The sequence below is a fragment of the Vombatus ursinus genome, unplaced genomic scaffold, assembly GCF_900497805.2.
Source record: "Vombatus ursinus unplaced genomic scaffold, bare-nosed wombat genome assembly UNPS02014804.1, whole genome shotgun sequence".
Taxonomy (NCBI): Eukaryota; Metazoa; Chordata; class Mammalia; order Diprotodontia; family Vombatidae; genus Vombatus; species Vombatus ursinus.
Genome location: NW_020954582.1, coordinates 11,479,143 through 11,503,608, shown reverse-complemented (window position 1 = coordinate 11,503,608; position 24,466 = coordinate 11,479,143). Strand labels below are relative to the sequence as shown.

Here is a 24,466-nt window from a genome sequence, read left to right as displayed (position 1 = left end):
AAATATTCAACAGCAGCGTGCTGCTTCTAACCTAGTGAGGCAGGCACCATGGGTCTTATTATTCCCATTTTATTGATGAAGAAACTGAACCTCAGAAAGGCTTAGTATCTCGCTGGGGTCACTCAAATCATGTCAAAGCCAGGATTCAAACACAGACTTTCCTGCCTCCAAATCCAGCCTTCCCTAATAAGTTATAATTATTTGCCTAAGGTGCAAGTTGACTCAAAATTTCCTATTTCAGACCCTGATGGTTTTGGGGAAGGTGGAGGAGAAATAAAGGTCAAGCCCATTGCCTCCTTCTTGGGGGGGGGTCGCCCAATAGCCTGGAACCACACCACAAGAAAGGTCCTGACGAAGCAAACGTCACTTGAAGAGATCTGGACTTTCCCAGAACATGACACAGTCTGAGCCAGTCATCTCAAGCCGGACAGTGACAGTTCCTCTCGAAGCAGCCCAGATGTAGGTCAAGCCTCTGCTGCCTTTTCCATTTGCTTCAGGGCTCTGTTCTGAGAGGAGCTTCGTGAAGAGGTAAGGGAGCAGAGGTCCTGGGGCCTGAAAAGGGAGGCTGTGGTCACCTGGTCAGTACCTTTCTTCTCTCTGGGTTCTTTAATCCTTCACTTTGGGCTTATGGAAGTGCGATCAATAAAAATACCCTGGGCAGCATGGGAAAAAGTAATTTCCTCCCTTCCCCTCCTTTTCCCCTCTCCTCTCTCCCCTATTTTCCTCTCCTCCCTTCTCTCTTCCTCTCCTTTCCTCTTCTTTCTTCTCCCCTCTCCTCCCCTTCCTTCTCCTCTCATCTTCTCCTTACCCCTCTTCTCCCCTCTCTCGTTCTCTAATTTCCTCCCCTCTCTTCTCCTCTCTTCTTCCCTCTTTCTTTCTCTAATCCTCTCCTCTCCCCTCCTCTTTTCACCTCTCCTCTCCTTCCCTCCCTTCCCATCTCCTTTCTTCTCCTCTTTCCTTCTTTCTTCTTCCCTTTCTCTTTCTCTCTTTTCTTCTCCTCTCCTCTCTCCCATGTTTTCTTCTCCTCCCTTCTCTTTTCCTCTCCTCTCCTCTCCTTTTCTCTTCTCTTTCCTCCTCTTCCTTTTCCTCTCACCTCTTCTCCTTATCCTTTTTCTCCCCTCTCTCTTTCTCTAATTCCCTCCCCTCTCTTTTTCTCTCCTCTCCTCCCCTTCCTTCCCCTCTCAGCTCTCTCCTCACCTCTTTGCTCCCCTCTCTTGTTCTCTAATTTCCTCCCCTCTCTTCTCTTCTCCCCTGTCTCTTTCTCTCCTGTCTTCTCCTCTACTACCTCCCTTGTCTTCTTCTCCTCCCTTCTGTCTTTCTCTCCTTTCCTCTTCTCCTCTCCTCACCCCTCTTCTCCCCTCTCTCTTTCTCTAATCTCCTTTTCTCTCTTCTCTTCTCTTCTCCTCTCCTCTCCTTTCCTCTCTTTTCTTCTCCTCTCCTCTCCTCTCCTTTCCTCTTTCTTTCTTCTCCTCTCCTCTCCTCTCTTTTCCTTGTCTTTCTCTTTGTCTTTTCTTTCTGTCCCTTGCCTTACTTTTATTTCCTTCTATTTTCTTATCTCCTCCCTCCTCTGTCTTCTTTTCTTTTATCTTCTGTTAGCTTCTAAGAAATTTGTGCAGAAAAGAAAGAACACGATTAACAAGATATTGTGGGAAGCTCACTGGACAAAAAGTCAGAGGTCCAAGGGTGCACATCCCACTCGTGGCACCTCCTGCCTGTGTGACCTGGGACAAGTCATGACCCTCCCTGGGTATCAGTTCCTCACCCACCCAATGAAGGGGTTGAACACAGTGGTTTCTGAGGCTCCTTTCAACTGTAGAGCAATGAGCCCAGGTGCCCACTAATAATAGCGGGAATGATCATAACAGAGAGAGCTTCGATAGATTTCTGACTCATTTCTTAACTCAGACTCAACAGCGTCGTGAGCTTGGAGACTTCACTTTCTCTGCCCAAGTCAGATCAAAGTCAGAGGTCTGGTGACATCACTGTGCCTGGTCACACAGCCAGGACAGACTTGGCCAGAGCTGCAGCATAGTGATTGAGTCATGGCTAAGGAAATCACATGGAGTCCTCCGTCTAACATGACGGGCAGGAAGGTTGTCTTCATTTTGTTTTTTGTGCTTTCCCTGAGGTGCTGATTCTTTTTCCATTTATATGAGAGGCAGACCAGTAGAGTGGATAAAGAGTCAGCCTCTGAGCAGGGAGAGCTGGGTTGAGTTCTACCTTGGACGTACACTGATTCTGGGCAAATCGCTTAGCCTCAGTGCCCTAGGAAGATCACAGAAAAACAGCTACAGACCTTCACTGGAGGACAGGGTTTCCCCAATGGGAGTTCCCTAAATAATTTTTTTTAAAAAAAATGCTAGCATTTATATAGCACTTTAAGGTTTGTGAAGAGCTTTATGAATATTTTCTCACGAGAACCTCACAACAACCCTGCCAGGTAGATGATATTATTATCTTCCTTTCACAGATGTGGAAACTGAGGCTGAGATGTGTTAAATGACTTGCCCCGGATCACACAGCTATAAGTATCTGAAGCAGAATTTGAATTCAGGTCTTCCTGACTCAAAGTCCCCCAACTATTAATTAAATCCTAGGACTGGTCTTAAAAATATTAATAAGTGTTTCACTACAGGTAGCAGTGATTTACTAATAAAATCAGTAGCCTCTAAGCCAGATCTGAGTTTGAATGCTATGCAGCCAGCCAAGTGGTACAATGGATAGAGTGCCAGACTCGCGATCAGAAAGACCTGAGTTCAAATCTAGCCTCAGACACATACTAGCTGTGTCACTTACATTCTTTCAGCCTGTTTCCTCCTCTCTAAAATGCAAAATAATAACCTCTCAGAGTTGTTGTAAGGATGAAATGAGTTAATACTTGTAAATTTGCTTCTAGATATTGTTATTGTTACTACTACAGTCTCTTGCATTTCCTTGCTGTGCGACTCTGGGCAAGTCATTTCACCTCTGTTTGCCTCAATTTCCTTATCTGTAAAATGGAAATAATAATAGCCCCTACCTCCTGGGGTTCTTGTAAGGATCAAATAAGATAATATTGGTAAATTTGCTTTTCTGACTTTAAAAAGCTAAAGACCTGTTAGATATCATCATCATCATCATCATCATCATCATCATCATCATCACCTCTTGTGTTTACTAGCTGTGTGAACCTCAGAAAGTACTTAAGCTCCCCAAGGTTCAGCTTTTTCATCTGTAAAATGGGAAGAATGATACTTGTGGCCTCTACCTCAAAAAGTTGTTGCAAGAATCCAGTGAAAACATGGATGTGTGAATTGATTTGTCAGCCTCAAACTGCTGCACAAAGGTCATCCACTATTAATAACAATAATTCTGTCCCAGTTCCCTAAAGATGTCCTCTCTTTGGGGTTTCAGAAATTCTAGGCTCCTGCACAGCCTTACAGCCTTGCGCCACTCCAGTGATTCTGTGCCATATGTTGTAGAGGGCATACCTTCTTGGATTGGACAAGATGGCCCCTTCCAGCTCTAAGATGCTGGGCTTCTGGGATACTTCCTAATGCCAATCACTCCACTTATCTTTCCTCACTCTATCTGATCAACTGATCAATGGGAATTTAGTGACCACTGTTAGGAACCAAGCGGGATGCTGGGTACTGGTGCTATAGAGGCAAAACCAAGACAGTTCCTGCTCTCAGGGAGCTTTCATTCTACCTTGGGGGGAAGAGGGACAACATGAAAGCATATAAGCCAATGCAAAATACACCCTGGGACAGCTAAGTGGTGCAATAGACAGAGTGCTTGATTCAGAGTTAGCAAAGTCTGATTACAAAGCCTGCCTCAGGCATTCACTAACTGGGTGACTGTGGGTGAGTCATTTCGTGTCCTTCAGCCTCAGTGTCCTCATCAGTCAAATAGGACTAATAATAGCACCTATGCCCAGGGCTGTTGTAGCCATCAAATGAGCCAACATGTGCCAGGTGCTTTGTGGAATGTAACGCTTTATAGCATTTCTATAAATGCTAGCTATTCTTATCAAATAAAAAAGTAATTTTGGAGAGAAGGGCTCTAGAACAAGAAGGGTCTCATGTTGGAGGCAACGCTGGACCTGAACCTATGTATGTACATTTTGTTGTGTCAATAGAATATAAACTCCTTGAGGGCAGGACCAATTTTGGTTTTGCCTTTGTATCTCCAGCAGTGAGGACAGTGCCTGATACAGAACAGGCCCTTAATGTTTGCTTACTGATTGATTGATGGAGCTGAAGAAAGTGGTGGAGGTGAGAAGGGAGGGCATTCCAGGCAGGAGGGACAGCCTGGGCAAAGACAAGGAGATGGGGGTTTGTATACAAAGAACAACAAGCTGGCCAGATTCGAATGGGATAGAGATAGGGAGTAGCCTCTCTTTTCATCTGTTTAGGGTACTTCTGGGTGAGGAAACTCATCACTGTCTTCTCTGCAATTTAGAATTTTAGGGAGTTTCCTGGAACACAGAATGGTTTGAGCGACTTGCCCAGAGCAAATCTCCGTGTGGACACAAGTCAGTGCCTTCTCCACTACTTACCACCTCCGAGGGTTGCCAGGATCTGGGGATGTAAAGATAATTGTCCCTACCCTCGAAGGAATCGACATTCTACTTGTCGGGGTGGAACACAGAGCATTCACAGACACAGACCCAAGAAGTAAAAAGTACTTTTGATGATTATGTGAGGATCACTAACAACTTTTAGGTGCTCAGGAAAGAGCTCTTGAAAGAAGTGGTCCCTGGGCTGAGACTTGGAGCCAAGGAGGGCTTCTAAGCAGGAATTCTCCTCATTCCCTGCCCCACCAACCTCCTGGATTTCATAATCTCCAGAAACTCATCACACTGCAAGACAACATCATCTCTTAGGCTCATACCCCCTCAGCCCTCCCTGCTCCAAAGTCACAGAGGGTAGAGGTGGACATCTGGGAAACCCCCCACCCCAGACCTTCTGTGGGAGGAGGGCAAGCAGGGAATTCGGCTCCTCATTTCCCACCCCGCTGATCTCCTGGATTTCATGATTTCCAGAAACTCATTATTCTGCAAGATGAATTCAACTCTATAACTCACACCTACCCAAGGCTGTAGGACTCCATCACTCTCTTGCACAGGGTATCCTCTCTCCCCATTCCCCACCCCTTTTCAGCATCTTTTTATAAGTTATCTTCCCTGTTAGACTGGGAGCTCCCTGAGGGCAGGAACTGTCTGAAGACTTTCTTTGTATTCCCAGTACTTTGCACGGTGTCTGGAACACAGCAGGCACTTAATAAATGCTCTAACTCAGAACAATTGATTAAACTACTGTGCTTTAGGAGAATATAAAAGCTTTCATTTCTTTTTCAGGAGAGAATTCATGGCGTCTTACCACTTTCCGACATGAGAAAAGCCCTCAGCCAATGGGAAGTAGTGATAGCACTTTGTGTACTTGTCGAGTGGAGTTCTGGAGGTATTCTGCTTCAGCTGTTTGTCTTTATTAGGGGGTGAAAAGAGTGTAATGAAATCCCAAAGTTCAAGCTGATCATCTAGCCCAGCCTGCTGCCAAAGCCAGGAATCCCTGCTGCAATAACTTTGGAAGATGGATTTCAGACAGTGTGGCCCAGTGGCAAAAGCACTTGAGTTCAAATCCTGCTTTTGATATTTACTACTTGTGTAACTTGAAGCAACTCACTTCATTTCACTGGGCCTCAGTTTCCTCATCTGTAAAATGGGCAGGGTGGACTCTGGAGTCTCTTCCAGCTTTTTCTTTCCTTCTCCAGCTCATTTTACAGATAAGGAAACTGAGGCAGACAGGATTGAGTGACTTGCCCAGGGTCACACAGCCAGCAAGTGTCTGAGGCCAGATTTGAACTCAGATCTTCCTAACTCTAGGTTCCACCACTGCACCACCTAGCTGCCCATTCTATTTTCTACACATAAATAAATACTACTTGCAAGGTAACATCTCCTGAAATATTGTCCTAAGGTATTACAGAAGCATAGCAAAAAATTATTTTCAAGCAATTGGAAGTATTTGATGCATCTTGGTACCATTTTAGACACTGCACTCCAAAATGTTACTTTCAAATATCCACAGTAGGAACCAAACACTCAGCCGAGGTCCGGGGCTTCTAGGGTGACATTGGATTCTTTTGTCTCGTCTTCTCAGGAATAACAACTGTCATCTGCTCAGGCCGCGTCTGGGTGGAGCCAGCGCCAGTCTTTGAGATGGGGTTGAACGTCTCCATCCTTTGCCAGTCAGCTGTACCAAATTGCCAGCCGAGGAAGTTTCATCTCTATAAAACCAGTAAAGGCATTCAAGACAAACTTCGGATGGCAAAACTCAACCAGACTACCGCGCGGCTGCAGCTTAGCAACTTCCGAGAGCCGCGAGCCCACGTAATCTGCAGGGTGGAGTGTCCCAGGCAAGAGGGAGAGAAGCTGATCTGCGGAGAAGACGTGGCTTCTGGCTGTAAGTACCCGAAGATGTCGGTGTGCAAGTGCATTGGGAGAACCACGCGAGTCAGAAATAAACCAGCATTGGTATAGTGCTTGAAGGTTTGTGACGCACTTTACATAAAATGGACTATCTCACTGAAGTCTCCCAACACCACTAGGAGGAAAGTGCTATAATTAGCTCTATTTGATAGAAAAGGAAAATGAGTCTGAGTGACATTGAGACATTTGCCCAGGATCACACAGCTAGTGTCTGAGATAGAATTTGAACTCAGATCTTCCTGGCACCAAGTCCAGTGCTCTGTCTACTGTATCCCTTAATGGCCGCTCCCTAACAGTCTTTCTTCCTGGAAATTCTAGATAGGACAGTGAAAAGCTCATTGGAGTTGACTTAACAGATTCTCTGGGTTTTAAAAATTCCACTGTCATAGATCTGGGACCTGGGCGGGGGTAGCCCCTCCTCCCACTGGTGGCAATCTCAACGCACCCCACACGTTCTTACCTGAGGTGATTCCCACCCACCCTCTTCCTAGAAATCCTACAAAGGGGATGTTTGTTTCTATTAGCTCAATAATAACATTTGCTGACCTTTATCCAAGGAGAAATCTTATGTGAGGTGTGTCCCAGACAGCTAAGTGGCCCACTGTGTAGAGTACTGGTTGTGGAGTTAGTGAGACTTGAGTTCAAATTCAGATTCAGATACTAGTTAGCTATGTGACCCTGGGCAAATCACTTACAGTGTCTGCTTCAGTTTTCTCAACTATAAAATGGGTATAATAACAGCCCCTACCTCACAGGGTTGTTGTGAGGATCAAATGAGATAATATTTGCAGAGCACTTAGCAGTGTCTGCTATATGGTAGGTGCCTAATAAATGCTTGTTTCCTTCCTATAATGGAAAAGGTGGCAAACTGGGAATGAAAGGACTCTACCTGTAACACGCCTGTGTGATTGGGGGCAAGTACTTAAACTTTTTAAGTCTCAGTTTCCTCATCGTTCAAAAAGGGGCAAGATAGTACCTTACTCATCGGGACACAGCAAAGATCAAATGATATCATACGTTAAAAGCATTTTGGGAACCTTAAAGTTCTATGTGCACATTGACTCCACTTACTCCGATACGTGTCCAGTCTTCTCTTTTGAAAGGTTATGAGAGCTAGATTGATCATCGGGGACCTAAGCTCAAATCCTCGCTTGACCATGCACCTGTGCCACCTTCACCGTTTAAATCACTTTTTCTCTCTGACTCAGCTTGCTCATGGGAAAAATGAGGGGTTTGGATCACATGACCCCTGAGGCCCCCTCTCCCTCCAGATTTATGAACCTGAGTCCTCCTCTGGGTTCCCCACCCAGCTCTAAGGTTACGACATTAAGGACTGTAACCGTATGTGGGTCAACACAGAACGTGGAAATCTATAGAATATAAGCTCCCCGTGGGCAGGGATTCTTTCTGCTTTGTCTTTGTATGTCTAGTGCCTGTAGCATGTGTATAATATAGTAGGTGCTTAATATATGCTTATTGGAGCAGATTGGGTGGGATGACCTGTTCCACAAAGGCAGGTGGTCTCTGCCATCTCCCTTCCCACTCCCTGGGCAAGTCTCAAAACACACACACAGATGCACACATGTACACACACGTCACACACATGCACATACATGCATGTGCATGAGCACACGTGCGTGCGCACGCGCACACACACACACACACACACACACACACACACCACTGTCATGCCTGGCTCACCAGAGCTGATCAATGGTCATTACCAAGACCCAGCCATGGTACCCCAGAAGAGCGACAACTGACTGCCAGCTGCCCCTCCTGTTGAGAATGTCCCAACCCTGGCTCTACCACCTTATCTTTTGATAAAGATATTTTGAATAAAGATAAATGATTAAGGAAATCATTAAACATCTCTGGGTATTAGCTTCCTACCCTGTGGAATGAGACAACTGGACTCTATGCGTGCTGGGGTCCCTTCCAGCTCTCTGCTCTAAGACCAGAGTTTTACAAACAAGGAAACTGAGGCCCTCCTCTCTGCCTTCACCTCACTTAGCTCTAGGCATTCTTCTAGACACTGGAAAATCGTGTTTGTGTATGTACTTTGTCAAGTGTGGGAAGAAGGTAGGGAGGCGCTGTTTCAGATGCAAAAGCTGAAGAAAATACCTTGTCTTTTTGGCCATTTTTTTCTCATTTAATTAGCAATACCAAGAGGAGCAGAACAGGTTTTCACATATGATTGAAACAAATCTGCAAAGTATGAATATTCTAGACTTGCTCTGAATTCTAGAAATGGAAACCACAGAGAGGTATCACAGAGCAGGTGGATGACTGAGGTCTGTGCAAATTCATTTAGCTTCTCCACATCCTCAGGAAGCATAAGATACCAGGCCTCTGTGCAAAAATAAAAAAAAAATAGTACCCACTATTTTTCCCTTACAGAGAAGATTGGTCCCACTTTCCTTAGAGAAGCTCAGGGGTAACTTCTATGGAGGCATGAAACAAACCTGGTATTGTTTTTTAAATTAAGACAGAGCTGGATATGAGGCTAAAGAAGTGTTTTGGTTCTACATTCCATCGCGCTGGACTTGGTATCATGCAGACCTGGGTTCAAATCCTTCCTTAGCCATTAGCTACGTGAATCTGAGTCACCCATGTAATCCCTCTGGGCCTCAGTTTCCTTTTCTGTAAAATTATGAGTTTGGATAAGGTCATCAAGGGAACTTAATAGGATCCTTTTTTCTCCTATTTTTGCAAACAGTTTATGTATTATTGGAATTAATTGTTCTTTGGATGCTAGAATTTTCTTGGAAATCTGTCATGTCTTAAGTTGGAAGTTCTTTCACGGCTTATTCAACATTTTTTTCTGAGATTGAGTCATTTATATTCTTTCATCAATCAAAACATTTTATATTGCTATAAATATTTATCTATTTCACTTAAGTTGACATTTTATTGGCATAGAATTAAGTAAAATAGTTTATAATAATTCTCTTTATTTCATCTTCATTTCTTGAGAATTCTTTTTCATCTTTGTTACTGGTAACTTGTTTTTCCTCTTTCTTTTTAAGTCAAATTAGCTAAATGTTTCATCTATTTTATGATTTTTTTAAAAAAACAGTTCCTAATTTAATTTCAAGTCAATGTTCTTTCAATGTTGTTAATTTAACATTTGGTTTTAAAAATAATAACAATAATAGCTAGCATTTATACAGTACGTACTATGTGCCAGGTACTATGCTAAGCACTTTTTACAAATATTATCTCATTTGATCCTCACAATAACTCTGAGAGGTAGACATTATTATCCCCATTTTACAGTTGAGGAAACTGGGGTAGACACTGGTTAAATGACTTGCCCAGAGTCACACAACTAGTTAGTGTCTGGGTCCAGATTTGAACTCGAGTGCTCCTGACTCCAGGCCCAGAGCTCCATCCACTGAGCCACCTTGCTGCCCCAGAATTTCTATTTTTATGTTTAATTGGGGTTGGTTGCTTTGTTGGTATTCTAGTTTGTTTTAGGTGTCCGATGAATTCATTTATTTGCTCTTTCTGTTGTTGGGGAAAGTATTTAGATATATAACGTTTCCCTAAGGACTGCTTTGTCTGCATCTTAAAATTTTTGGTACGTTGTCTTATCTGACCCTGGGCATTGTCTAATCACTGCCCTCTTGGGCTGAGCTTTGTAGGTTTCTGATTGTGGTTTGGGTCTGGGAAACACAACTACAGGCATGCCCCTGTGCAGAGCTGCAGTAGAGGCCTGGTTACCCGGGCCTCTGCTAGCTAACTGTAAGATTCTAAAATTTTCCACATTGAGAATTCTCCACTCCGGACTAAATAAATAAGTAATGCTTTAAGTAATTCAGGGAAGAATAATTTTTAAAATGTATTCCTGAAAATTCCAAGACTTACATTATACTATGTTGGTCATATTACCAGATATTCATTGCCATGTCAACCTCTATATCCCCATTTTGAAAAATTATTCACAAATTCTTATTTCTCTTTAAACCAATCAGGACCATCTTGTTGTGGTTCCATATTCTCTCAGGAATCTACGTGGTCCTCTGCTCATCAGATGTTGGTTCATTTTTTTTTGTCTTGAAATAATTATTCATAGATGTCTGGACTCATTTAGGTGATCTGGAAGCAACCTTCCCTTCTGTTATTAATAACTTCCCTGTTGTCTTCTCTGCTTGTGCTCAAGGTCTTAATGAAGTTTTCTTCCTCTTGGATCTTTAGTAATTTCAGTCTCTTTTCCTTATTATGCCCTTATTGCTCACTTTCTGACTCCTTCCCCTTTGAACATAATTTCCCAGTGGGCCCATACCTCAAAACTGTCTCAGCCCCTCCCATGTTGGGCAATTTATATTTCACCAGCCTCCATTTCTGCCCTCATTGACTTCTGGAGGAAACAGAACTGGCCCATTTGGATGCCAGTCCCCTTTTTCTCAGGTCTAGCGGACAAATCTACACACTAGTATCCTGCCCCAGCACCCTTTTTTTCTCAGTTTTCTGGCTACTTACTGTTTCAGAATGGCCATGCTATAGTCCCAACCTGAGCAAATTTCTGCCTTTTAGTTTTCCTTGGCATGGTGAGGGTGGGAAAGAGAGTTCAGTTCTGCTACAAGCCCATGGGTCTGCTTGTGCATTCTTGCCAAAGCGTAGTAGTTGGTGGGGAAAGGGGTCCTGAGGGAATATGGTAGGGGTTCAGAATTAACTTTTTCTGCTGTTGGTTTATCAGATTGTTACATAATTGAGGTTCTTGGTGTCTTATCCCACGGGGACAGCTGAAATTACTTTATCTCTTGCTATTTTGGAGAGATTTATGGGGTCATGAGGATCAGAGGAAGTGTCTAGACTTCCATTTGTTGGTCATCAGAAAGTATCTGAACAATAGTTCAATAGCACTTCTACTATCAGAGTAAAACATGTGTGCGTGTGTGTGTGTGTGTGTGTGTGTGTGTGTGTGTGTATGTGTAATGAGGATGAGAAGAGAAAATTGAATCAGGCCTTTTGTCCTTATTGAGGTCATCTGATTCCCCCAGTTGTTAACGTCCCCCCTTCTCAATTCACTGTGCAATTTACTTTGTACTTATTCTCTGTTTATTTATCTGTGAACATGTTATATCCTCCTAATTCCAGGGCCTGGTAGAATGCAAACTCCTTGAGATCAGGTCCTGCTTTTCATTTTTGCATCCCGTAGCATCTAATAGAAGTCTTGGCATATACTAGGTGCTTAATGAATACTGATGGATTAATAATATTATTATAAAGAAAAGACTGGGATTTTTCAATACATGTGACTATTTGTAGATTATGTTTTCACATTTTCTGTTTTTAGGCGCAACATGAAACATTAGTCTTTGAATTCCTTGGAACCATGACATACTACTATAGATTGGTTCAGTCATGTGAGAAGACATGTGGAATAATGGAAAGAATGTTGAATTTGGAGTCAAAAGACCTGGGTTTAAATCCTGACTCTGCCACTTAATACCTGTGTGACCTTGGGCAAGTCACCTAATGTCCCTGAGCCTCAGTTTACTCATTGGTAAAATGGAGCGTTTCAATGACCTCTGAAGGCCTTTCTAGACTATGATCCTATGATCCAATTTTATAATTGAGGAAGCTGACACTCAGACTGGTTTTGTAACTTGCTCAGAGTCCCATACCTAGTGTCAAAAGAAGTTTGTGAACCCCAGTTTTCCTGACTTCTGCTTCCTCTCAGCAGTGAGAGATGGAGGGGAGGGTGCTTTGCTATAGACCCAGCCCACCGGGCCAGAGTCAGTGACTCTACATTTCCTTAGACCTCTCTGTACTTTTCTTCATTTTGTCTACGATGTTGCCGCTCAGCAGATTTATATTCTAGAGGGTTGAGCAAGCCAGGAATTCATTCCTTTCTCCTTTTTACAGTTTCACAAACACATTTCCCGATGATGTGTAGCCCTGACCTTACAGTAAATTCTATTCCCTAACAGTTATTTGTTCAAGCATTATAGACTTTTATAATTAAATTTTTTGTCCTTATTTCAGCTTCATTTCCAAATACACCCCTCTTTCTCCTCTTCCCATTGAGCCAGTCTTTTAACAAAGAATTTAAAAAGAGGAGGAAGGAGAAATTCAGCAAAATTAACCAACGTATCGACTAAGTCTGACAGCACAGGCAATGATCCGTGTCTGTCATCTCTTAGTTCTCTAGAGAAAGGAGTGAGGTACGTTTTCTCATCCCTCCACTGGGACCGTCCTTACTCATTATAATGATAAGCATTCAGTTTCTTTTTCTGTTCCTTCCATTCACATTGTTGTAGTCATTATGTACAGTGTTTTCCTGGTTCTGTTCATTTTACTCTGTAGCATTTCATATTCGTTTTTTCTTATGACACATTGTATTCTCTCACATTGAGTCTTCTAGGATGTGGCATGTGGCACTGACCTGGAAACTGAGAAGACCTCGGTTCAAATGTTGCCTCTGGTACACACTGATTGTGTTGCCCTTGGCGAGTCAATTAACTAACTGCTCAGTGCTCTGGGCAGCTCTCTGAGACTCCACCTTGAAGAGAAGGTGCAGACCTGCATCAGGAGCTAGAGTTTCTTTACCTCGGAGTTCCTTGCACCAGTGAACCAGTCACAGATCCAGGCTCTATCTGCTTCTTCTAAACACACACACACACACACACACACACACACACACACACACACACACTCCATTCTTACATGATGTTTGTGTTTCTGGGTGTCCGTATTCCTCCCAATGGCCCATCAGGAAGCCATTGGCAAAGACCTCTTCACATACCATTTAACTCGTCATCATGTACAACGAATGTCACAGCTCCATCAATTCATTGCCAATGCATTGAGTTGTTCCATGTGGTCCTTTGTTTGTCTGCCCAGACCCTCTTGTCATACGCAGATACTGAAACATTGTCCTAAGGCCTTGACTGTTGCTATCTGTTATTTCTTTCCATTTTGAGAACAGAAGAAGCTTGGGCAGGATTGAAACTAAAGTGGCAGAGTTTTCCACTAGAGTACAATTCTCAAATCTCTGGAGAGAGGGAAGGAAGGAGGGAGAGAGAGAGACAGAGAGACAGACAGAGAGACAGAGAGAGGAAGAGACTTAGAGAGAGATGGGGGGGACACAGAGGCAGACAGAGACAGACACGGACAGACACAGACAGAGAGGAGAAGGAGAGACAGACAGACAGAGAGAAAAAGATAGAGACAGAGAAAGAGGCAGAAACAGGGAGAGAGACAGAGACAGAGACAGACACAGACACAGAGACAGACACAGATACAGAGACACAGAGAGACAGAGAGATAGGAGAGGATCAGCGCTGAGGGCAAAAGGCAAATGGAGAAACCCAAAGTAGGCCCAAGCTGTAGTGGAGGAACAGAGCTCCCAGAGGCCCATGTGCTCCTGTGGCATCTCAGAAGAGCAGTCAGGTAGAAGGCACTATCCACCTACCTGTTCACTCCTTCTCCTTCTTCCCCTCCCTGCCTCTGGGTTCATTACCAGGAGTAGTGATGCACTCTCCTTGGTTCTTTGCCCTAATATTCCCCATGCCCTGGCCAGGGGCCCGCTAGAGATGAACATAGATTTATATTAAGGCAAAGAGCCAAACTTCTGACAGCACAGGCAACTTTGTACACTTGGAGAGCTCCATTTTCCCATCAAAACGAGGGTGGGGGTGTTTCGTCTGTTCTCCGGCGCCAGAGAACTAATCATTGCCATTCCTCTGAATTCCGTCGCCTGTTAGTCAACCCCCCTTATTTTACAGATGAGGAAACTGAGGCTCAGAGTGAAGTGCCTTGCCCTAGGTTCACACAGCTCATTAGTGCAGAGCTGGGCGCAGCACCTAGATTTCCTGATGTCCACCTCAGGGCCTCTTCCAGCACCTTACCCTTACGAATGAACTGGAGTTCTTGACGTCGGTAATGGAACCACAAATATTACTTGACTTTGACCAGACTATGAAAAAATGTCGTGTTTTCATCCATTCCACGGGTTGCCTTACTAAGATGTTCGGTTCTCGATTCTGCCCCCTGAATTGTCTGAGGGATGTGTGTTATTGCAGATCCTCCAAATGTTCCCACCAACTTAACGTGCCTCGTTTATGAGCATTCCAGCAACGTGACGTGTACTTGGGATACAGGGACACCCACCTACCTCAACACCAAATACACCGTGCATGTGAAGAGGTGAGTCCTAGCCCCAAGGATTTCCTGGGTCACCCCCTCATTCATTCAATGAGCACTCAATAAGATTCTACCATGAGCCATGTAACAAATGCCCTTGGGGTGTTGGGTTCAGTTTTGGACACAGCGCTTTAGGAAGGAAGTTAATAAGCTGGTGAGTGTCCAGAGGAGGGCAACCAGGATGGGGAAGGGTCTGGAGTTCATGAGAGGACTCTGTCTACACCTGCTGTGTGAGTCCTGATGGGCTATCCCCGAGCAGGCTCGCTGCTGAAACTGTGAATAGGATGAAATTGTCTCTTTTATTTTGATCAGCCAAGTGTTTATTAAGTGCCTATGGTGTGCCGGGCACTGGCTAGGTCCTGGGGGTGGGAAGATGCTTACATTCTGACAGAGGAGACAACATGTACATATGGAGATACATAGAGATAGGGATTGGACCTGCAATTTCATTAGCATAATGTATATTATATATTAGTACAGTATAACCAACTGGGTAAAGAAACCCCTTCCACCAATGCAGATCAGCACTTTCTTCATAACTTTTAGCCTTAGAGGGGAGCCCAGGCAGGGAGAAGTCAATTGACTTGCCCAGGGTCACACAGCCAAGTATGTGTCCGAGTTAGGACTTGAGGCTGGCTCTTCCTGGTTCCTCGGGCTGGTTCTCTCTCCACTTGGCCAGTATCTACAAAAAGAATTCGTGGTCATTTTTGTAATTCTTCCCCTTGTCCCTTCTCGGGAGTGCTCTCACCGACTTCACATCATCGGAGTTGGCCCTGCCCACCTGTGACACCACCATTGTTCTCTTCTCATCAAAATACACTCATCCTTCAGGGCTCCACTGTGTGACAATGAGTGGTCACGGGTCCATTAGGTACAACAGCTAGTCCTCTAAGGCACTTTCCACGCCAGCTCCCTTGATCCCCACGACAACCTTGGGAAGCCTGTGTTATTTTTGTTTCCTATTAAGAAGGAAGGAAACTAGTATCTACTATGTAGGTGCTATGTAGTGGGAAATAAGTACTTACCATGAAGTACCTGCTGTATGCTAAACACTTTACAAATACTATCTCATTTGATTCTCACAACAGCCCTAGGAGGTGGGCACTATTATGAGCCCTGTTTTACAGTTGAAGAAACTGAGGCAGACAGTGGTTAAGTGACTTGCTCAACATTACGCAATTAGTAAGTATCTGAAGCTGGATTTGAACTCAGGTCTTCCTGATTTCAGACTCAGGCTCTATCGACTGTACCACCTTCCTGGTCCTATTAGTTCAATATCTTCCCCATTTTTCTAGTATCTTGGAAACCAGCAGTTCAGTGCCCTCCAGACTATGCCACCTATAGCCTAGATTTCTGATGCATAGATCGGCTTTGTTCCCCCCATCTTCATCTTCATCAGCACCATTTCCTCTTCTCCCTATAGCTTATCTGGGAGTGGGTTGTTGTGTCCAAATATGGTCGTTCCATCATCATTCATGGTAAAAATGGTTCATTATAGAAATGCTGACATATCTGTTTCATTTTTCATCTATTTGTTTTTCTCCTTCCAGTTTCATATTGAAATACACTTAGGATAATCTGACTTAATAGGGCCTCAAGCTCTGATTTCGGTAGACTTATTTCCCCTCTATGTCAAACAGAGAGAGAGAGAGAGAAAGAGAGAGAGAGAGAGAGAGAGAACTTTTAACATTTAATTATTTAATTTTGGGGGGGGAAAAGTGAGGCTAAGCCCTGTTGTCTGGTCACTTGCTGCTAATATACATGGCACATTATTAGGTGTGGCTGAGGTGCTGATGGAGGGGAAGGTGGGCTTTTTAAAGAAGCAGAGCTCTTTAATTGGTGGTTATGGTTAACACAACCATGCTCAGAGCCTGTTTCAGTTCTGTCTTGTGGTCTCAGTGTATGTGGTCAAAGAAGTACAAGCCACAAACCAATTCAGGACATGTCTTTGCTCTAGTTTGTGGAACAGGGGAAACATTCAGAGGTGCCCTACTTTGCTTGCCATGTGGTCTGCCATGTTTCTGTTCTCACACAAGTTATCTCACTGAGCAACAGACAAAGAGCCTAAGTTGTTTAGAGCCTATTAGATTAGAAAGCCAACCTTTGGGCTTTGAAGTGAATACAATTAAAAGTATATTTCATATGTCAGAATAGAACTATGAAAACAACAATGCCGTCTGTTATCAAAGTCAACCAATCAACGTGCATTCATTAATGCGTTTTTTTTGAGTTGTCTTTCCCGGTACCTAACACAGTACATGGCACATAGCAGGTGCTTAGTCAATCAACAAGTATTTGTTTTAACCAGTACCCAATGCACTGACCTGAATCAGGAAAGGCTAGATTTTTGGATGTTGTTGGGGAGTGGAGGGGGAGCAGGGCAGGGAAGATGAAGAGTAGAGCTATGAAGGGTGGCTCTTTCTCGGCTAGGCAGATTAAGAAAACTTAAGTCTAGGGAAGGAGAAGTTGTGGGGGGTTGATATTACCAGAATAAGGATTATATAGTCTTAGAACTCAGAAAGCAGAAGGGAAAATTCTAAGAAGGGCACGGTCAACAGTGCCAAATGCAACAGAGAGGTCCAGGAAGATGAGAGGGGACCAAAGGCCCCTCCATGACTTTGGCTGAGAGTTGGTTTTTGGCAGCCTTTGAATGATTTCAGAGGAATGGGAAGAAAATCAGCTCTCAAGACTTTGGGAAGTAGTGGGTGGTGAGAAAAGGAGCGTGGTAATGATGAGTTCTCATTCAAAAGCTGAGCTATGAAATGCAGGGGAGATATAACTGGAAGGGTAGCAAGGTCAAGTAAAGGGCAAACCTTTAGGGAAACCCAATGAGACCTCTTCCTATAACATAACTGACTGATCTTCTCATAAATAAGGGCACACTGTTCTTTTCAGGACAGAATCTTAAAAAGAAGATTCAAGTCTTCCTCCTAATCCCAACAACTCCAAGTGTCAACAAATGTCACATCTCCTAAGACTTTTAAATGTAATCATTTTTAGAAATATGCAAAATTGGCAAATCTATCTCACCTAATCTAATTAGCTGGATCTAGTTCTCTGGCCAGGTGTCCCTATCTCTAGCCTCTAGTAAGAGACTAGGTCAACTTGTATAGCATAGAGTTTTAAAATAATACTCAGGGAAGATGGGAACAGCGACTGTCTGTGTAGACATACACATAATTAGCAATAATCAGACTAGGTTTGAGATGACCAAGAATGTTTCCAATTCTCTTGAATAGTGGAGTGGTATTCTAAAAATAATTGTACTACTCTCAGTGTGAAATTAATTTTAATTTAAAAAATATGCCATACAATGTTTCCAAGAGGAAAAAGGCACCCATAGAATTATTATCACTGAAAACTACTGGGACCAAATACAGTTTGAGTAGGGGATGGGGAAATGGAAATGAGAAGCCCAGGACAGACCGATGGGAGACAAAGAGTCTTCGGGGGTAGCTGCAGGATGACCAAAGAGTGGAGAGATCAGAGGATCATAGATTTAGAAATAGAAGGGACTTCTGAGGGCAGCTAGTCTAACTTACTCATTTAGAGTTGAGGAAACCGAAACCCAGAGGGGTTGAACAATTTGACCCAGGTCACATCAGTGGTAAGTGGCAGGGCCCACATTTGAACCCAGGACCTCTACTGCAGACTCAGCCCTCTTTCGCTTGTACCAACTACTTGGAAGTTCTTTTTCCCAGGAAGAATGTACATCTCCCACACATGTTGAGCCCTTGGAGCGAGCCCCATTGACCTCATAATGTTTCTAGATCTGTATGTCCCCAGTGAGGACTAGGAGTCAGAAACAGTCAAAAGTCACAATTTAAACCCCACTTATTGAACTCCCTGTCTTGTTTCAGCTTGCAGACAGGAGAAGAACAGCTCTATCTTACTTCAGGGTATATCAACATTTCGACCAGCGCACTACGCAGTGGCAAAATGTACTCCATTTGGGTCCAAGCGGCAAATGCACTAGGCAAGGAAGAGTCGGATCACCTGCAACTTAACCTTGATGACATAGGTAAAGAATTCCAATTCTGATCATGGCATTGGTAAAAACTCAATTCAACAAATATTTATTAATCACCTAGTATGCACTGATCACTGGTGCAAGACATTGGAGATACAAAGACAATACACTCCCTGCCTTAAAAGAGCTTCTGAGCTAACCTGTGCAAATATGGCCTGAGATAGCACGGCTGAGACGAAGGCTAGTGTTAAATAACGTGTGTCTGGAAGAGGGCTCACAACAAAGTCAACGAAGCTCCTTAGGATTCATCTGTATCAATACAAGTACAGCATAGAAGCGTATGTCTAAATTAAAGTTAATTCACCCCAGCCTACAGAAGAACCTTTCAGGGTTTACTTTCATTTCTCTGTTAAAGGTAGAGGGACTTAGGGAGGAAAACATGGTTAGAATGTCATTATTGAACTGGCATATGGAAATAGAATTGTTCTACAGTTCTCTCCTGTTACTCTATTTTCCCACCCTCCCTTCTAGACACCTTAATAGTGGTTGTTTGAGCCCCTTTATAATGCCATAGGATCATGGAGCTGAAAGGGACCTTAGAGATCATTAAGTCTAACCTCTTCATTATACAGATGAGGAAATGGAGGCCCAAAGAAGTGAATTGTCTTGCCCATGGTCACACAGATAATCAATAGGAGAGAGAGAGAAGAGAGTAAAGAGAGAAGACACACACATGCACAGAGAGAGAGATTCAAACAGTTCTGACTCCACATCTGTGCCCTTCCATTGAACCATTTGGTCTATTCCAGTTATTTTTCCCATCTTTCTTTTCTTCAGAACTTTTCCACTTCCTTCATAAGTACATATGAGACTGGGAGATTAGAATTCAATGTGTTTGCTCCGCTATCCTTGATGGTAAAAAGAACTCATTTAAAAATTTTGCAAGGTTTGCATTTCTCTAATCAATAGTGATTTAGAGCATTTTTCCATGTGACTATAGATGGCCTTAATTTCTTCATCTGAGAACTGCCTGTTCATATCCTTTGACCATTTATCAACTGGGGAATGACTTGTATTCTTATAAATTTGACTTAATTCTCTATATATTTTAGAAATGAGGCTCTTATCAGAGACACTGGTTGTAAAAATTCTTTCCCAATTTTCTACTTTCCTTCTAATCTTGGTTGCATTGGCTTTGTGCAAAAACTTTTCAATTTAATGTAATCAAAATTATCCATTTTATATTTCATAATGTTCTGTATCTCCTATTTAGTCATGAATTCTTTTGTCCTCCATAAATCTGATAGGTAAACTATTCTTTGCTCTCCCAGTTTGCTTGTAGTATCAGTCTTTATATCTATTGTTGTGCAATGACTAATGTTGATAGACTTAGCCCTTCTCAGCAATGCAAGGATGTAAGATATCTCCAAAAGTCTCATGATGGAAAATGCTATGCACATCCAAAGAAAGAACTATGGAGTTTGAATGCAGATCGAAGCATACTATTTGCTATTTTTTCCTTCTGTTTTGTTTTGTTTCCTCTTTCTGGTGGTTCTTCCTATTGGTTCTTATTCTTCCTTAAAACGTCACTAATGTGAAAATATATTTAATAAGAATCTATGTGTATAGCCCATATCAGATTGCAAGCTGTCTTGAGGAGGGAGAGGGAGAAAAATTTAAAACTCAAAAGTCTAAGGAAGTGACTGTTGATAAATCAAAATAAATTAATAAACAAAATTTTCGGGGATAGCTAGGTGGTGCAGTGGATAGAGCACTGGTTTTGGAGTCAAGAGGAACTGAGTTCAAATCCAGCCTCAGACACTTGATACTCACTAGCTGTGTGACCCTGGGCAAATCACTTAACCCCTGATTGCCTCACCCCCAATTTTTTTTTTTTTTTGCAGATCTTTTCCATTCTTCATCTGTTTCTTTTACTCCCTCCAGTTTCATCCTTAAATGTCTCTAGGATAATGGCTTAATTGGGTCTCTTTATAAGCTTTCTTTGAAGTTATTCCTTCCACTGTTTGTGTTCTATAAAGTGATGCTGCCCAATCTTCCACCATCTTTCTATATAAGAGTTTACAAATGCATTTAAATTTTAAATCGGCATTGTCCTTGGCTTCTGCATCTCTCTATTTGGCCAAACAATCATATTTACTCTCCAAGGTGGTTTTTTAAAGGTTCTTTTGGCATCCTTGTTACAGCAGTGAATTGATATTAGTTAAACTTTGTTATGAAATTATTGTGATCCATCTCATTTTCTTTTTCCTCCTTCTGTTTTCTCTATTTGTGAGTGTGTCAGTTACTTGTTTAAGTCAGCTTCAGTTTTTTTTAAATTGCATATAGCATCTTTTTCTGATGTCTATTCTTTTTATTCATTTCAATCTTTTAACAAGTTGGTGATCTGTCTATGCACATTTAGCTGATCCAAGAATGTCTCCCACACCACTCATCAGTTATTTTCTGTCTATCAAAACATAATCAACTTCATTTTTTGTGATGTTATTTGGAGCTCCCCATGTCCAGTGTCTTGGTAGTTTTCTTGAAGAATGCATTAATATGAAGACGCATCAAGTTTCTGTGTAGCTACACTTTTGTAGGCTTTCTTCTTCTCCCTGAACTATATTTTCTTTTTTTTTTAAATTATATTTTCCAACCTATTTCTTTTTCTTTTTTTCTTTTTTTTTTTTTTTAGGCAATTGGGGTTAAGTGACTTGCCCAGGGTCACACAGCTAGTAAGTGTCAAGTGTTTGGTCTGAGGCCAGATTTGAACTCAGGTCGTCCTGACTTCAGGGCCGGTGCTTTATCCACTGCACCACCTAGCTGCCCCTAACCTATTTCTTGATTGTTCTCACCTATACCCACCTTCACAATGAAGTTACTGGGCATATGTTGATTCCATTTGGAGGTTCCTATGGGGTTCTTCCAAGTTTTTCTCTATCTCTTCATCCTCTGAAAGAGATGCTGGCACATAAACTGGGATTATTTTCAGGGAGGCTTTTCAGTAAACATTTATTATGAGTACTGAAATGTGAGATGATCAAATATCTCATGAAATTGTACTACTTGTTTCTATTAGACATGTCATAAAATCCACTCCAACAACTCCTTTATTTGCCTCCATAAAGAGATGGTAGAAACTATACATCCAGTTAGCTGGGACACTTCTTTCTGTGCTCTGGCTTCATTTAGAACAAGAGTTTCAAATTTATTTCATTGTATTAAAACCAGAGCTAAAAGCTATAGAATTTTAGAACTATAAAAACTACATGTGATATATGAATAGAATGTAGATATATGCATATAAAGTATTTTCCAAACCTTAAAGTACTATGTCAATGTTAGTTTCATTATTTTCATTATCATTATTATTGTCAGATAGGAGTTTAAGATTAGCAAAGTGCTTACATGTATTATCTCATGAGGTCCTCACACCAGCCTTGGACAGCAGGCAATATTGTTCAAGCCTTCATCCTCTGACACTCCCTCTCTCACATTCCGCTTCTGAAATTATAATTGAATCAGTTACATCATTACTTCTGGAAAAGGTCCATCAATCTATTCCCCCATGGCTCCAGTCATCATCCCTATGACTTTCCAAGCCCAGAGAGCCCTTCCTGGCCACCTCTCCTTTGTACGTGTTTTCCAGAATGTCAGCTTCTTGAAAGCAGAGACTATATATTTGCCTTTCTTGGTATCCTCCGTGCTTGGCACATAGTAAATACCTACTAAATGTTTTTGCCGTTGTTGTTTTTTCCCATTCATTCAAATACACTCCTTTTCTGGCTGAGCCTAAATGATGCCCATTATTGTTTTATTTTCCAGTGATTCCTGCCCTCCCAGTCATTACAGGAGCTGAGGATTTAAATACATCGGTGCCCACAACTATTATCCACTGGAAAATCCAAACATCGATGGATGGAGTTTTCTGTGAGATGAGATATAAGGCAGCCACGAGGCCATCTTGGAATGTGAGTCAAACTTTGGTTTTCCTTTAGTGTATGATCAATTTAAAGAAAGCAGACTGGCTGAAAGTAGCCCTGGGGGTACGGTCATTTCAGTCTGGGTTCTTAACCCCAGGCCCACAGACTCCCAAGGGGTGCATCCTTGTATAGATTTCAGGGAACAGTGAACAGGGGTGAAAAAATGATGCATTTATTTTAGTTTGATTGGTTTCCTTTATACTCCTATGCATTTTATTACATGCTTTTAAGAATCTTATTCCAAGGGGCAGCTAGGTGGCACAGTGGATAGAGCAAAGGCCCTGGAGTCAGGAGGAGCTGAGTTCAAATCCATCCTCAGACCAAACACTTGACCCTTACTAGCTGTGTGAGTCTGAGCAAGTCACTTATCCCCAATTGCCTTAAAAAAGAAAAAATCTTCTGGTGCTCATCTAACAGAAATTCATGTTAACAGAATTCCCCACTTATGCCAAGAGTTCTTCTCCTTTGGGCCCCTTGGCAGTTGGGTGAAACCCATGGGTCTCTTCTTAGAGTAAGGTTCTTTTTTAGGTTCCTGGTATATACAAGGCAGCAGCGTAATAGATAGAAAGCTGGCCTCAGCAAAATATGGGTTCAAGTCCTGTCTCTGGCAGAGTGATTTTGTGGTGAGAAGAATCTACAGACATTCTTTTGCCACAGTGATCAGTGATGAAGCTTTCAATTCAGGGCCAACGTGGTACAGAATCAATGACTCCTCAGGAGCAAGGAGCCCCTTGTTGAGACAGAGTTGTATAGACTGAAAGTTAGATGAGATCTTGAAGGTCATTTAGTCCGACCGCTCCCTCAATTTATTGATGAGATCATAAGATGGCCGGCTCATAAATTTAGAGCTGGAAAAGGCCATTTGGGTGCAACACTTTCCCTTAACAGATACAGAAAGGGAGGTTTTTAAGTGACTTGCCCAATGATCATATGGGTGGTGATAAAATCAGTATTTGCATTCAGGTCCTCTGAGTAAAGTCCCTCTATTGTGCCTTGTGGACTCTAAGTCTCCTTGTGTAAGGAAGGGCCCAAGATGGTGGATCCCCCACCTGTGGTAATAATAATGACAATAACAATAATAACAGTAATAAACTTTTACATAATGCTTTAAAACTAGTGTTCTTAACTTTTGTTGGTCATGCTCCCCTCCCCCATCCCACTCCACCCTTTGGCACCCTGATGAATCCTATGGACTTCTTCCCAGGATAATGTTTTTAAATGCATCATATAAAATACACAGGATTACAAAGGAAATCAATTATAATGAAATGCAATTATCCAAAAAAATTTTTCAAGTTCATAGCTCCCCTCCCCAGATTAAGGCTCCCCACTCCCCACTCCCTTTAAAGGTTATAAAGCACTTTACTTCTATGATATACAGTTGAACTTCACAACAACGCTATAAAGAAGTAATAAAGATTTTATTGTCACGAGTTTATGGATGAGGAAAAGGAGGCCCCAGGCTTCCGTGACAAGGCCATGGCATGGTGAGAAAGAGTAAAGGGTGGGAGCTGTATCTGGGTCTTCCTGACTCCAAGCCCCAGCCCCTAGTCCCCTCTGGTGCCCAGTGATGAGGTAGAAGCACATGTATAATGTATCTAAATATGTCGCCAGACTCTTAAGGAATCTGAGCATCTGTGGGCTATTGGCTAGATTGTGAAAATCTGCGCATCTTAATGGAGACAAGATGGACTTTATATACAGAAAGATTGTGGGAGGGATCCAAGTAGTACAAGAGGTAATAGAATTACCAAGGGTGGGAAATGGAACCAAGGGTGGGAAGTGGCCTGGGGCCATAGGGAGGCAAGACAGTGGAGGGGAGGTTGGGTGAAAGACCAGCTGATGGGACTATAGCTTCAGGGGAATGCCAGAGATTTGGCCATGTGG

At 42.6% G+C, this 24,466-nt stretch overlaps 1 protein-coding gene across 1 annotated transcript in view; it reads left to right on the top strand.

Annotated features, from left to right (window-relative positions):
* The first annotated feature begins 458 nt into the window (after nt 1-458).
* Nucleotides 459-24,466, top strand: part of IL23R (interleukin 23 receptor) — a 65,939-nt gene continuing 41,931 nt past the window's right edge. Inside the window, exons 1-6 of the mRNA XM_027874113.1 lie at nt 459-528; nt 5,342-5,444; nt 6,144-6,446; nt 14,506-14,629; nt 18,487-18,647; nt 22,422-22,567. Coding sequence (XP_027729914.1) covers nt 5,375-5,444; nt 6,144-6,446; nt 14,506-14,629; nt 18,487-18,647; nt 22,422-22,567 — 804 coding nt within the window. The 5' untranslated portion in view covers nt 459-528; nt 5,342-5,374. The remainder of the gene's footprint in view (nt 529-5,341; nt 5,445-6,143; nt 6,447-14,505; nt 14,630-18,486; nt 18,648-22,421; nt 22,568-24,466) is intronic.